Source organism: Aristolochia californica, unplaced genomic scaffold, assembly GCF_029961685.1.
Source record: "Aristolochia californica isolate CCGP_79_NKW_82.1479 unplaced genomic scaffold, dmAriCali1.0.hap1 SCAF_10, whole genome shotgun sequence".
NCBI classification, from domain to species: Eukaryota; Viridiplantae; Streptophyta; class Magnoliopsida; order Piperales; family Aristolochiaceae; genus Aristolochia; species Aristolochia californica.
The window spans coordinates 1846055-1858654 of record NW_027181771.1 but is presented as its reverse complement, the minus strand read 5'-3'; the positions used below and the strand labels follow the sequence as shown (position 1 = coordinate 1858654).

Here is a 12600-nt window from a genome sequence, read left to right as displayed (position 1 = left end):
GCCAGAACAGGTATTTTCTTCCAGTCTATTTTCAAATATGTCATGAAGAACTGAAAATTTAAAAGTTCCATAAAACTGAAGTAAAATTAAATAACCTCTTAAATATGAAGAGACTGATTTCATTTGAAGGAAGCTATAGACCAGAATTTGGGCAGATCTACACAAACTGCAGAACAAAAGAAGAAAACACCCATTTGATTTTATCATATTGACAATCATAGCTACTTGAAAATACTGAGAGTAACAATGTGCATTTGTTTGTATGGAAACAAAGCCTATGCTAGTATTCTAGTCATCTGCTCATAAGTATACAGTGGTTCAGGCCTACATGGAGGTCCTTGCCTTGCCCTGAAATTACTAATTAAGGTAAACGATAAATTACCCAGAGCAGCACGTCTGACAGATGAGGGAATTCATGCAAGGTAAAAGCCAGAAACAAGTGCCAACATCTCCAGTATGAAAAACACCTCTTCCATATGCCCGGTTTCTTTTTCCCATAAAACTAATAGATCTTCTCTTACAGCAGCCGCAGAAGACTAGAACTAGTACAAGTCACTGTTAACCACTGTACACCTGCCAGTTAAACCAACCCATTTACTACCAAACGCAACCTACCATCTCCACTCTATCTCTATGCATCTTATTTACAAAAAATGTGGTGCAACATCATCATCATCATCATCAGCATCGTCTTAGTTGCTGGCACGTGCAAACGATGCTCTGACTACTTGTTTAACCTACATTATCGACACCCTCGTTCATAACTGGTTTGCAGTTCTCCACATCACCCTCATTATGGTTAGCATCACCCTCGTCCTCATCTCCATCTTGTAGGACAACTTCATCTTCTCTACATTGTCGCTTCCTTCCATTTAACTCTGTCCCATCTTCAGCACAACTTGATAATAGTAACCTCTTTCCTACTTCAAATGAATCACGCTCTGAATTATGCGCATCACGATTTGAAATTGCAGACCCACCGGACTCTGCCGTTTTGGTGACCACTGAGCATGTGGACAATTTGGTGCCGGGGCTGACTGCTGAAATAACTGATAATATGTCAGGCTTGCACTCAATTTTGACCCACTGGCCCTGAAACCAGTCCATTGAGATCCTAAGATTTTCCTTCTGGATGACTGAGAATAACTCTTCACCTGAGAGAAAACAAAAGCGATCAACTTACACAGGAACACGAAAAGATCATAAAGATGGAAATCTTAGTTCCAGAAGTTCTATATGGCATCTAAGGTGGAAATCTTGAACAAGACAGAATTGACATTAAGCCAATTGTTGTGGGATGAGATCCAGATTGGACTAGAGAAATATGGGAAAAAATGACCTAACTCAGGAAGAAAGCACAGCTGTTCAGCAGCGAACCAGTAGGGCCTGGTCCAGCATAATGATTATATATGTTACTTCTAAAACATTGCTTTTTCAGAAAAACTAAACACCAGTTTTGAAAAATAATGCACAAACTTAATATGATGTTCTTTCTGGATGATAAAGTACACTAATTAAGGCAGAAAAAATCAGTTTATAAATAAGATAGGCCAAAATAGACGAGTTGAAATTTGGTCCAGAAGAGACTTCTTCCTAATAAACACAACATATTTCCTCTCACTCAGAAACTAGCCTAAGATGTTGAAGACATGTACAGCCACCGAATAGTGGGATTTTTTACACAACAAAACTCCCCCTCTCATCCATGCTTAAGCAAACAACTTAACCCAAGACACGGAAAAATTACAAGCATAGGATAGATGGTACACACAACTCAGTCCAAGACATGGACAACATACAGACAATCGTTATATAGGACACAAACATAACCAATAAACATAAATACTTTGCTTGAATTTTGCCCGATATGCTAGAAAGTTAGGGAGTAAAATAGACTCTAAAATAGGGTATGCTAATGTAATTTCAGACTTACGGGTACTTTAATGTAATTAAAAGGGTAAAGTAGTAATTAGGAGAGAAATGGGGATTGAATCCTAGTCTATGTAAGAGCTATAGTACTAGTTACAGTTAGAACGAAAGTAAGAATTAGCGTTAGGATCTGAGTGGACTTATAATTAATAGTATTTCTTCCAAATGAATTCTTATGGCTGTAAGACTTTAAATCTATAAGAAAAAATTACCATTTATCGACAACATTATGCATAAATTATGATTCTTTGATTTTATTTTATAAAATGACGACTCTTCGATCAGCGAATGAAAATGCCCCTGCAGTCAGCTACATAACACTACATAGGAAGTAGTCCACTGCTTCATATGTGGTCTTTGAATTGAAGCATTCAATTGCTATGGGTAGTCAACTATGGGGGCATTTTCTTTCGGTGATCAAAGAACCATCATTTGCAAAAGAAAATCAAAGAATCTTATTTAATGCATAAATTTATTGATAAATTAAACAAAAGAGGTCACAAGCTTGGGCACATGCTTAGACCCAAACCCTTTTTTTAAATCTTTCATGTGTAAGAGGCTTTCTCTGTTTTTTTTCTCTAGTGACGACAAGATCCTAATATGATATCAATGCTTAAAACAGATATGGGTCCATCCAAAATAAATAGCCAAAGTTAGGATGCCTCTTCTAACTAATATACTCAGGATCTTTCAAAGCTTAAACTAATGCATATCTATTTTCCACAAACTTCTCGCTCTCAGACAATTGTCCCAAGACGTAGAACACATGTACAACACCACAGGATTGTAGGACTTTCACCTACCAACATGAGAAAAGTAGAAAAGAAATTGAGACCTTCTGGACATTACGAATAATTAGAAATATAATGTGGAAAGAGAAATCTGAAGAGGTCTCAAGTTTGGCAAGGGAGCCAATGTAAAACCATATTCCTAAAGAAAATGCCACGGACTGGAACGAACCAGTTATCTAAAAAAAATGGACAACAGAACCACTTTCAATGGGATACTGTTAGGACTAGGGAAGAACAGCCAATCACACTTCAGTAGAAAATGCAACACACTTTTATCAGTTCAGAAAATAAAATAAAAGAATAAACCATGTAGATCAACAGTTACAGGGCAAGAAGGTCAATATTCAAAACAAAAATACCCAGGGGTTATTCTTTTAGAGTAGATACAGAAAGGAGATAAACTACGTTTACATTTTTTTCAAATTTTCTGAGAACAAGTTTTAGTCTTGAACTAACATATCACGTTGTTGTTGATTACACTGTTGCTTAAGGTAAGAAGGTTTAAGTAAAGGATTCGAATTAGGACTTTAGTTATAGTATTAGGATTGCCAATTTCCAACAGAACTTTTTCGCTTTTTCTTTTTCTGAATGTTGACACACACATACAACAACCAACATGCCTGATGAGTAGCACCCAAATACCTCACAATAGAAGCAAACCCCTCTCCCCCGCGGCCATTGAGCCAAAGGCCAAATCCACAGGATTCTTTTTTTTTGTTATTGTGTGACATGTGAATACATTTTAGGTGTTTCACAGTCATTTGCTTTTCTATCATTTGTTATATCGGATTTTTTTCTTAAATGGTGAAGTAACTAAACAAATATTTCTCCAAAAATTTTTACTACATAAATACATCCCAATTAGATACAATTGGATCAGGAGAACTTGCCTTGACAACTTCAGATATTTTGGAGACCAATATCTAAACTCCATATTTGGATCCTAACTAAAAGCTTTAGAAGGAATTCATACCAGGGAAATAAACTTGCAAAGCATCATCACCAAAATTTTCAACTCCAGACACGACTCCTTCCCACCACCCATCATTCCACCAAGCATCCACAGGGGTCCCAACCTTAAAAGTTATCAGATCTTCCTTCTCATTGGGAGCGCATGGCCGCATTGTCAAGCGGCCCTGACATCTCATGCCTAACTTATCACGAGCCGCTGCCCTAAATGCAGGGATCCACTCCTGAAATGAAGAGTAAACGTAAGATATTATGTTGTCAAGGATTACTTTTAACTTCCAAACAGTAATAACAGAATCAATAAAGATAGGTTAAACAATCTGAAGAATGTACAAACAATAACTGTACACAATCCCAAATAAAGAATGCAAAACAAAAAATGAAACAATGATCCCTTTTCCAAAAACCCAGATCTCACATTTTTTTAAATGTACTTTTTTTTTCTGAAATGTACCTGATACTCTATTCAAAACCATTACTATTGAGTGGGAAAAAATCTCACATTGAAAAGTGTGAAAAAAATTTAACAGGTTATAAGGTTGAGCTAGGCCTTCTGAGTGGCTAGTCATTTTGGATTGGAACTGGGTTCATCTCAGATGTGAGCATGGGTCAAAAGACCAAATTTGTGCTCCCCACGTTATTGTGTTGTGGGGTCCATCAGGTGAGAGCCAAGTTATTTGTGTGTCTTGTACTCTATTAGGAGTTCGTGCCACATCTCAGTCCTGCTAAGTGAAAACCTGGACATGTCGGGAAGTGTTGAATGTAAAAAATTCTCACATTAAAAAGTGTTACTAAAAGTTAATGGGTTATAAAATTGAGCAATAGGCCTCCCAAGTGACTACTAATTTTGGGAGGGAAACTAACACATTCCTTATGGTCACATGGACGTATCTGCAGAATAAAATCCAACAAGTGAACTTAATAACCAGAGACAATGTCTACTTCCTGAATTCAAGTAACACCATCAGCCTAATGAGACTAAATCTCCCAAAACATACTGAAAAAGATACATATATGACAAGTTTCACTTACTATTTCTCATAAGTGGGTTTGCCATTAAATGTGATCCACAATATCTAAGTCATCAGAAAGAATCATCCTCAATAACAAAAAAAAAAAAAAAGATCATCAGAGAAGAATCATTTGGCTATGAAATATCAATTTGATGAGAACATTTGTTTAAAAAAAAAAAGAGAATATTAATTTATTTTGATGGAATAGTTCCTGTAAGTACTAGAAAACACAGTTTAAACAGTTGATACCTTTCAAAAAAGCTTCTAAAAAAATAAAATAAAAAAAGCAGGAGAAACCTATACAAAAATTATAAATATGTATTTCTTAGGTGAGGGAATCTCCAGTACAAGGAACGTCTTTAAAAGCAGTAGTCAATTAGGTTCCTTATTTTATATCCTAACAAAAAAAATACAGCGCCGTCAATCATTTTGTTTGTAAACATAATAAAAAACACACAAGGTGAATAGATGAACATTTCTTATGTTGTATTTATTATCTATTTTGACACATTAGACAAGGAAAAAGGGAAAGAAAAGCATTCAAGAAATTGTCATATGTCAAACAACATTCCAGACAGGATTCTATAACGACCAATACAGAAATTTGTAACGGCTACACTCACCAACATTTACTAGCTTTTTGCACCACACGGTTCATGATACTGATATGTGGGCCATGAATAATACATGCAACTGAATTATTTTTGGGAGCTAAACACTGCATTGATTTTTTAAATAAAAATTCCTACAAGACACATTTGTTGTTCAAAATTCCATGGCCGCATTGTACATTCCAGTGAATAAATTCTTCTCTGACCAACCAAAGAAGGAAGGGACAAATCGTATGCAGCACATGAAACCTGTAGTTATCAGACACATAGTTCACATGCACAGACACTTCACTACCTACAAACTATAGGTCCATGGTTCAAAATTGTATCAACTACCAACCCATAACACGAGCCATTTCATTTTTTTAAGAAGAGATTACCAATAGAATTGGTAGTTTTTGATAATCATTACCAGCTGATATTTCAACCTTGACTTTCTCCAAGTTCATATTTGTCATAGAATCTACCATTTATAATGAGACCTTTAATCAATAAAGACAGGTTTCTTTCCCATGCACATTTATAGAGAATAATTCCACTTTTTAGAACTATGAATTAAAAGGGACCAATTCCCCCGAACATATGGATTTCCTCAGAGAGACAAAGAATGTAGACTCGAGTCCATGAAAGTCAGGTTCACACCGATTTTTAATGGCAAGGTTATTCATTTCTTCTCATTCTACACATTTTTTTATGTGATCATGATAAATGTCTATATTAGCCTTTCTTATGTTTTAAAATTTTTTAATTGTATAAACATAGTTGTAAAGATAGTGGGTGAATTCATTATTTTTAAAAGATATATGACTTTTTACAGAGGGAAAATGTTGGGTGCAGCCAACTTTAGGTGCCAACCAACCATAAGTTCTTTCAATGGTCACTGTATCTGTAATTGCTAAACCAGAGTTGCTGAGCCACAAAAGGTTTCAATACAAAGAATCGCATACCTCTAGCTTGCCACAACCATCTTCATTCTGCAGATCATCATAGTGAACTTTGATCTGCTTCCGAGAAACGCCTAACACTGTGCACTGAAACCAACACCCTCTAATGCCACTATCTTGACACAGTATTTCTATCTTTTCATCCACCTTAAAAGGTGGCATGACTGACTGAGAGGTCTGTATATACTTGACAGTCAAAGGCTTTCTACCTAGTAATCCAAATCTCAAGTTCTGACAATCGAGTCCACAGGATGTGATCTGTGTCCCACGGCTCGAAATTCCGACACTTGGATAAGTTGAACCATATTTCTGACGCCCTCTACAACTTCTAGATCTTTTTTGCCCTTTTTTGGTACTTTGTCTAGGGCTATAATCTTCATCCTCCTCACCTGACTTTTGGTTAGAAGCATCATATAGATCTAAGCATGAAAGAATTGTTTGGTTGAAATAACCCTGTAACTTACTCAGATTGAAAGACTTAATTCTATTATTATGAAACTGCCTAAAGCAAAGATGAATACGAACAGAAGACGCATATGGAAGTCCAGCCAAGCATTTCTCATAATGTTCAGGGGTTAAAATGGTCGCAAGACCATCCACACATTCTGCACTAATAACTTGGGCATAAGGTGTGAAGAAGACTTCTTTTGGATGAGGGACTGGAGAAGGGATTCGAATCCTGCCAACAACTTCTTGGCTCTGGTGAAACCACCGAACCCTGACTTTCTTCTGCCCTTTCTTGTCTTCATACATATCTTCCAAGTATGCAAGATAGTGGTTTTCCTCTTCAGCCATGACAAGAACAAATGAATGAATCTGCACATGCAAAAAGCGAAAGTATAAGCATAATAAGTCATATGACCAAGTAAATAAATAAACAAATAAAATAACAGAAATTTGAAGCAAAGAGTAAATTTTACAGGTATTGTGGTCCCATTGCGTGAAAATGCTTGATAATGTTTAAGCTGTTTACCACAAGCCCAAGCAGCCCCCGACCACATGATATCCGAGTCATGACCCTTCAGTTTCCGTGCAAAATGGCCCTATATAGGGAAAGCATGATTTAGAAGAGATAAATTTGACAGGAACTATAGATACTATATCTTTAATTGATAATTCAGATGGACTGATACCGAGTGGCTGTGTAAGTAGAGGTCATGATCCTCAGGTTCATTTACAGATAAATCAGCGCCAGAATTTTGGTTTGAATAATTTGCTGGTGACTCTGTCAATAAAACAATTGAAACTTGCTAAGAAATTATCCAAAACCAGCAGTTTAAGATATCAAAAAGTGCCTTTCAAAAAAAAAAGAGACAAGATGCTCCAAAATGTTTCTCAGACAATAACAGACACAACAATCTAGATCTGCTGCAACAACCAGAAATGTGTAAAGAATAAACAGAATAACACAAATTCCAGTCTATAGAGACTCATATGTACTCCATGAATACAAGTACAAGGGTCAGAATGGTACAAAGCTAAAATGTATACGCCGAAAAGTTTGGGTAATGAATGAAGGGCATGTAACAGCCCCAGCAGGGAAACAATTGTCCCCAAGATACCAAGAAATTTAATAGGTTAACCATGACATTTTATGCACCTTTTCAATCTTGATCTCCTTACGAAAAAGTTAAGAGGAACGTTAAAAGGTGGAGATCAGAATTCTTCAACTGGTCCACTGTACAAGTACAAGAGTTAGAGTGGTACACAGCTAAAATGTATTACCCGGGAAAGATTTGTTACTAAATGTAGGGCATGTAACAGCCCAGAAGGAAAACAATTGTCCCCAAGATACCAAGAAATGTAATCAGTTAACTATGAAATTTCATGCACCTTTTCTATCTTGATCCCTTATCAAAAACGTCAAGAGGGATATTAAAAGGTGGAGATCAGAATTCTTCAACTGGTCCACTGTTGAGATTTATGCTTCGAGTCAGACATACAAGAAATTTACTGCTTGAGGATCCTTGCCCAAGAAAGGATGGGTTGTGTTATTTGACTTGGTTGATCTTAATGAGTGCTACTGGTACTGCTAGGAAGATGACCCTTTCCAAATTAGTTTAGCATTACTCTCCTTAGAGCTGAAAGGTAAGAGTAGCTGCTCAAAGGGCTATCTCATCAGAGAGACTACTATCAAGATTCCTACAAATATTCCATCTAGTGGCCGTAACTGAGATGTTACGGTGTCTTATGATACTGAGAAGTGTCCGGTCCAGGGATAAAAGCATGGGATATGACACAACACAATCCAATCTTGTGCAAATGTAAATGAGCTTTTTTCAAAGAACATACATGATCTTTTATATCATCTGTTCAACTCGATACAGGCTGACCCAGTTTCTCCTCAGTGTCAGTTTTCTGGGTACTAATTGCACAAATATTCCAGCTTGTGCATTACAGCAACTAAAATGCAGTTCAAGTAAATTTCGAAACTTTTCTCATATCACAGGTGTAGTACTTTATCTCGTTACTCAACACTTCTCTTTGGATTGAATAATAGGACTCTAAAGTTGCATAGACTAGAGTTTCATCTCTCCAGCATCTTTTATCAAGGTTTTCCTTAAACATAGTTATTCTGGAATACTTGTAGAAAAAGAAAAGAGTAAAACATGAAAATGAGACACATCTCTCACTGAAAATGGAAAAAAGTGCCTTGTAAATGCATCACCAATCAAAGATCTGCTTTCCTGTAACCTACAATTTTGTGACATAGTTAAACCTCCAGAAATTCTTGAAGGGTGCATTCCCAACCATTGGACTAGGGATTAGTAATAATTCAACCAATTGACTTGTAAAAAGAAAGGATCCAGCACATTCAGATGAAATCAACCTTTGAAATAATTAGTACACAAACGTATGTAAGAAGATGGACAGATAGATAGCTTGGTTACACTATTAATATGAATCAATGTCTTTGTTGAGTGGGAATAGTCCCACATTAATAAGTGTTAAGAAGTATTATTGGGTTATAATATTGAGAAATGGGTTCCTAAGTGACTAGTCGTTTTGGGATGGAACTGGGCTCAACCCAACAGTGGTATCAAAGCATGATGTCTGCCTGATCCCAGATAAAGCCCAGTTTCAGTTCCATCGTAAGTGCGTGACGGTGTCTCAGGTGCAAGCTAGGATGTGAAGGGGAATGTTGAGTGAGGAGTCTCACATAAATAAGTGTTAAAAAGTGTTATTAGGTTATAATGTTGAGCAATAGGCCTCCTAAGTGACTAGTCATTTTGGGTTGGTACCAAGCTCAACCCAACAAACTTATCCAAGAACGTACAAACTGAATGCAATTTAATGTGTTTCTCTATGGCATTAGTCATATATTAACTTAAGTTTCATGGAACATAACAGACTATAAAAACAAGCAAATCGCTTGTACCATTAGGGGGTAACAAACTAATCATCCTCAATTTATTCTCTCTTGTCATAACCTTACTGGCACAGTAAGTGTTCTATTTCCAATTATTATGATCCGAAATCAGTGTCACATCTACATGGATTTCCCTCAAACACATGCTGTAAGGTGGAAGCTTCATAAGTATAAACAACTGTGATGCAATAAAGAATGACAACTCTCAAAGAGTTTAAATTACCATAAAGGAGTTCAAAGAAAAGGAGTCAAACAGGCAATTACTTGAGGAATCTTGAAAAGAGTTCTTCTTCGACAGCAACGATGTGAGCCAATTGACAACTTCTCTTCTTGACCTCCATTTAAAGCAAGTATTGTTGGATTTATCTGAGCCACAAACCCTGGAAAAATCATCTGAAACAACATAAACCATGTGCCTAAGACTCCTCTCGGTACCAACAACTGCAAGAACAGAATCCCCAGCAGAATCCTTGAAGTAATAATGAACCACACGATTCCCTTTCTCTTGTGAAACAAAATGCTCCTCCCATTCCAGAAAACTTTGACTGCTCATGGAAGTCTCCATGGAGAAAGCCCTAATATTCCAAGCATACAAATAAATTAATCTAGCTGAAAATTGCAGAAATAAGCACAGCATCAAAGGCTGCCATAAAGTTTACGCAGAGAACCCAGGAATTATGATCCAAGAAGGGCTGTGCCTAAAAAAAACCAGTTGCTAGAAAAGACTACATGACTTTAAACTTTGCAACAGAAAGTTGTTCCCATCATTTGTCTGTTCAGAAAGAAGATATAAAAACTTTAGGCAGAGAGAGTAGAGGAACATAATTTGGCTTCCAGTGGAGGAAAAACAAAGCAGCAATTTCCAGTGAATGAGGGAAGGTAGGAAAAAAGGAAAATGAGTACATAGAAACTTTAGGCAGGGAGAGTAGAGGAACAAAATTTGACTTCCAGTGGAGGAAAAACTAAGCAGCAATTTTCAGTGAATAAGGGGAGGTGGGAAAAATGGAAAATGAGCAAAGAGGCAGGAAACAATGTTCAACACGGAAAAGAATAAAAACAAAAGGCACTACCAGAATGAAGAGCCTTTTCCGCCGACGCCGAAAACAAAAAATGATAGCCGGTAAGATGACAAGGTTGTCAGTAATTAGTTCAAAGCCCAAACAATGATTAGTGAGTTTTCTGATAAAACTTTCAGAAGACAGTATACAAACAATTTTTCGATCGCATCTCAGGTTTCAGCTTAAGCTAAAGAAATCCAACGATGACAGGTAGTTGTTATTTGTTAAGTTCTAACCTTGTCTTCAGAACCCTAACTGAGCAATACTGTCTCGGGTATGTCGTCCAACATGTTAAAGCCCATCATCGCTTGAGAAATCTACCCCTCGGTTGCCAATTTCCAACACAACGGACAAGCAGCTAACTATCCAAGAAAAATTCCAGAATATGAGCTTGGAGCCCTGGTCTCGCCATAGGTGACTAAACAGATGAAAGTAAAAACAATGCAATGCCCCGGATTCCCGCCAGAATAGAAAGAAAACAAACCCAGGAAGAGACTCAAGCCTCCATGCCACGCACGAAACCGAGAAAAGCTCTGAAAAGCGAACTGGATCCGGAATCTCTATCCAAATAACAAAAGTACGGAAGGGGCATCCTAAAGCAACACAGACATTAAAAAAAAAAAAAAAAAACTTTCCAGCTTCAGAATTATAGTTCCAAACTGCTCACCAAGATGGTCAACCCTAACAGCTAACAGGAAACGGGTTTGCCTCAGACGGCCCTTCAAGCAAGAATATAGCCTGCCTTTTACCTTAACGCTTGGGTTCTTACCAACACTGTAGGACTAGTTTATCCCGGGAAGAAGAAAACAGGCATAACAGGAACCACACAAAGAGATGCAGAGAATAAGCCGGCACTGACTAAAAATTCCCAGAGAGACGAGATCGGTTCTGGGTTGCAGTTTTGGGACCGCGACCTGCAGAGAGAGATGGACAGCAATACCACCGGAGGATGAAGACACAGGCAGGCTGCAGATATATTCCAACAGAAGAGGAGAATAGAAGCCCTGACTCCTGAATTCCTCTTATCCTCGACTCCCTCGTCGCTGAGGCCCAGGAAGAGTGGAACCTGTGATGTGAATCACCTTCAAGTCCACAACCAAAAACTGTTGCTCGTGAAACCTAGAGGTGAATTTCAACGAAGTGGACCCTCTTCCTACAGCTGCTTTTTCGGCTCCGAAACTCGGGTGAGTCGAACCGGATCAAATGGCAGACGCGAAGACTGTCGTTCATCTTCATTCGTCAATTCTTCATTTGTCCATTGACGAGAGCTATCGGGTCTGTTCCTATCTGATGACGGGTCGGACTCTTTTTACTGTAGATGTCAGCCAATTGCCATGGATGCCAATGATGCAGAGGGAAGGACTTTGCCTAAGAGCTAAAAAGGCTAGATTACGATTGTCGAGATGGTGGTTTTTAACCAATGGGCTATTCCATGATTTTCCGTCCTTGCCAGGCATGCGGGGAGCTAACAGGGCCCAAGCACCGTACCGGCAGCTGGAGCTCTACTTCTGGCTCCTGGGCTAATCCATGCGTTGCTGAGGGCTAACGGTAGAGGAGGCTGATCCGCTGATTTCAAAGTTCAGTGTTATTGCAGGGAAAATTCTACGTATATATCGATTGAATCTATATCCAGCCTAATTAACTAGTTTTTGGCCGTCCTCAAGTGGAGAGGCACCCCTCGCCCTTTTAACACATTCATAGATGCATGTGAAGCACTTTGGTTGTACCTGAAAAGGAGATTTGCTCTTTCTTCCTTTGTCAAGAAATGGCCCCCCTCCCACGCTACTAATTCAAAGAGAAAGAGAGAAGAATCGGCCCCCCTCCCTACCAATTCAAAGAAAAAGGGATTACCCTTGTGGTGGGGGTGGCCTACCCTTCCCCTAGTGTTGTGAAATTTACTTCATTACTTGTTTTA

General features: G+C 38.0%; 1 protein-coding gene across 1 annotated transcript; it reads right to left on the bottom strand.

Moving 5' to 3' along the window:
- Positions 1–171: 171 nt before the first annotated feature.
- LOC137966713 (uncharacterized) lies at positions 172–11725 on the bottom strand. Its single transcript, XM_068813407.1, has 8 exons — positions 11170–11725; positions 10922–11047; positions 9892–10202; positions 7391–7482; positions 7178–7300; positions 6261–7073; positions 3694–3913; positions 172–1154 (listed from the first exon to the last, which is right to left on the bottom strand). Exons 3-8 carry the CDS (start codon positions 10190–10192, stop codon positions 733–735), a joined length of 1971 nt encoding a protein of 656 aa, XP_068669508.1. The 5' UTR covers positions 10193–10202; positions 10922–11047; positions 11170–11725; the 3' UTR covers positions 172–732.
- Positions 11726–12600: the final 875 nt, after the last annotated feature.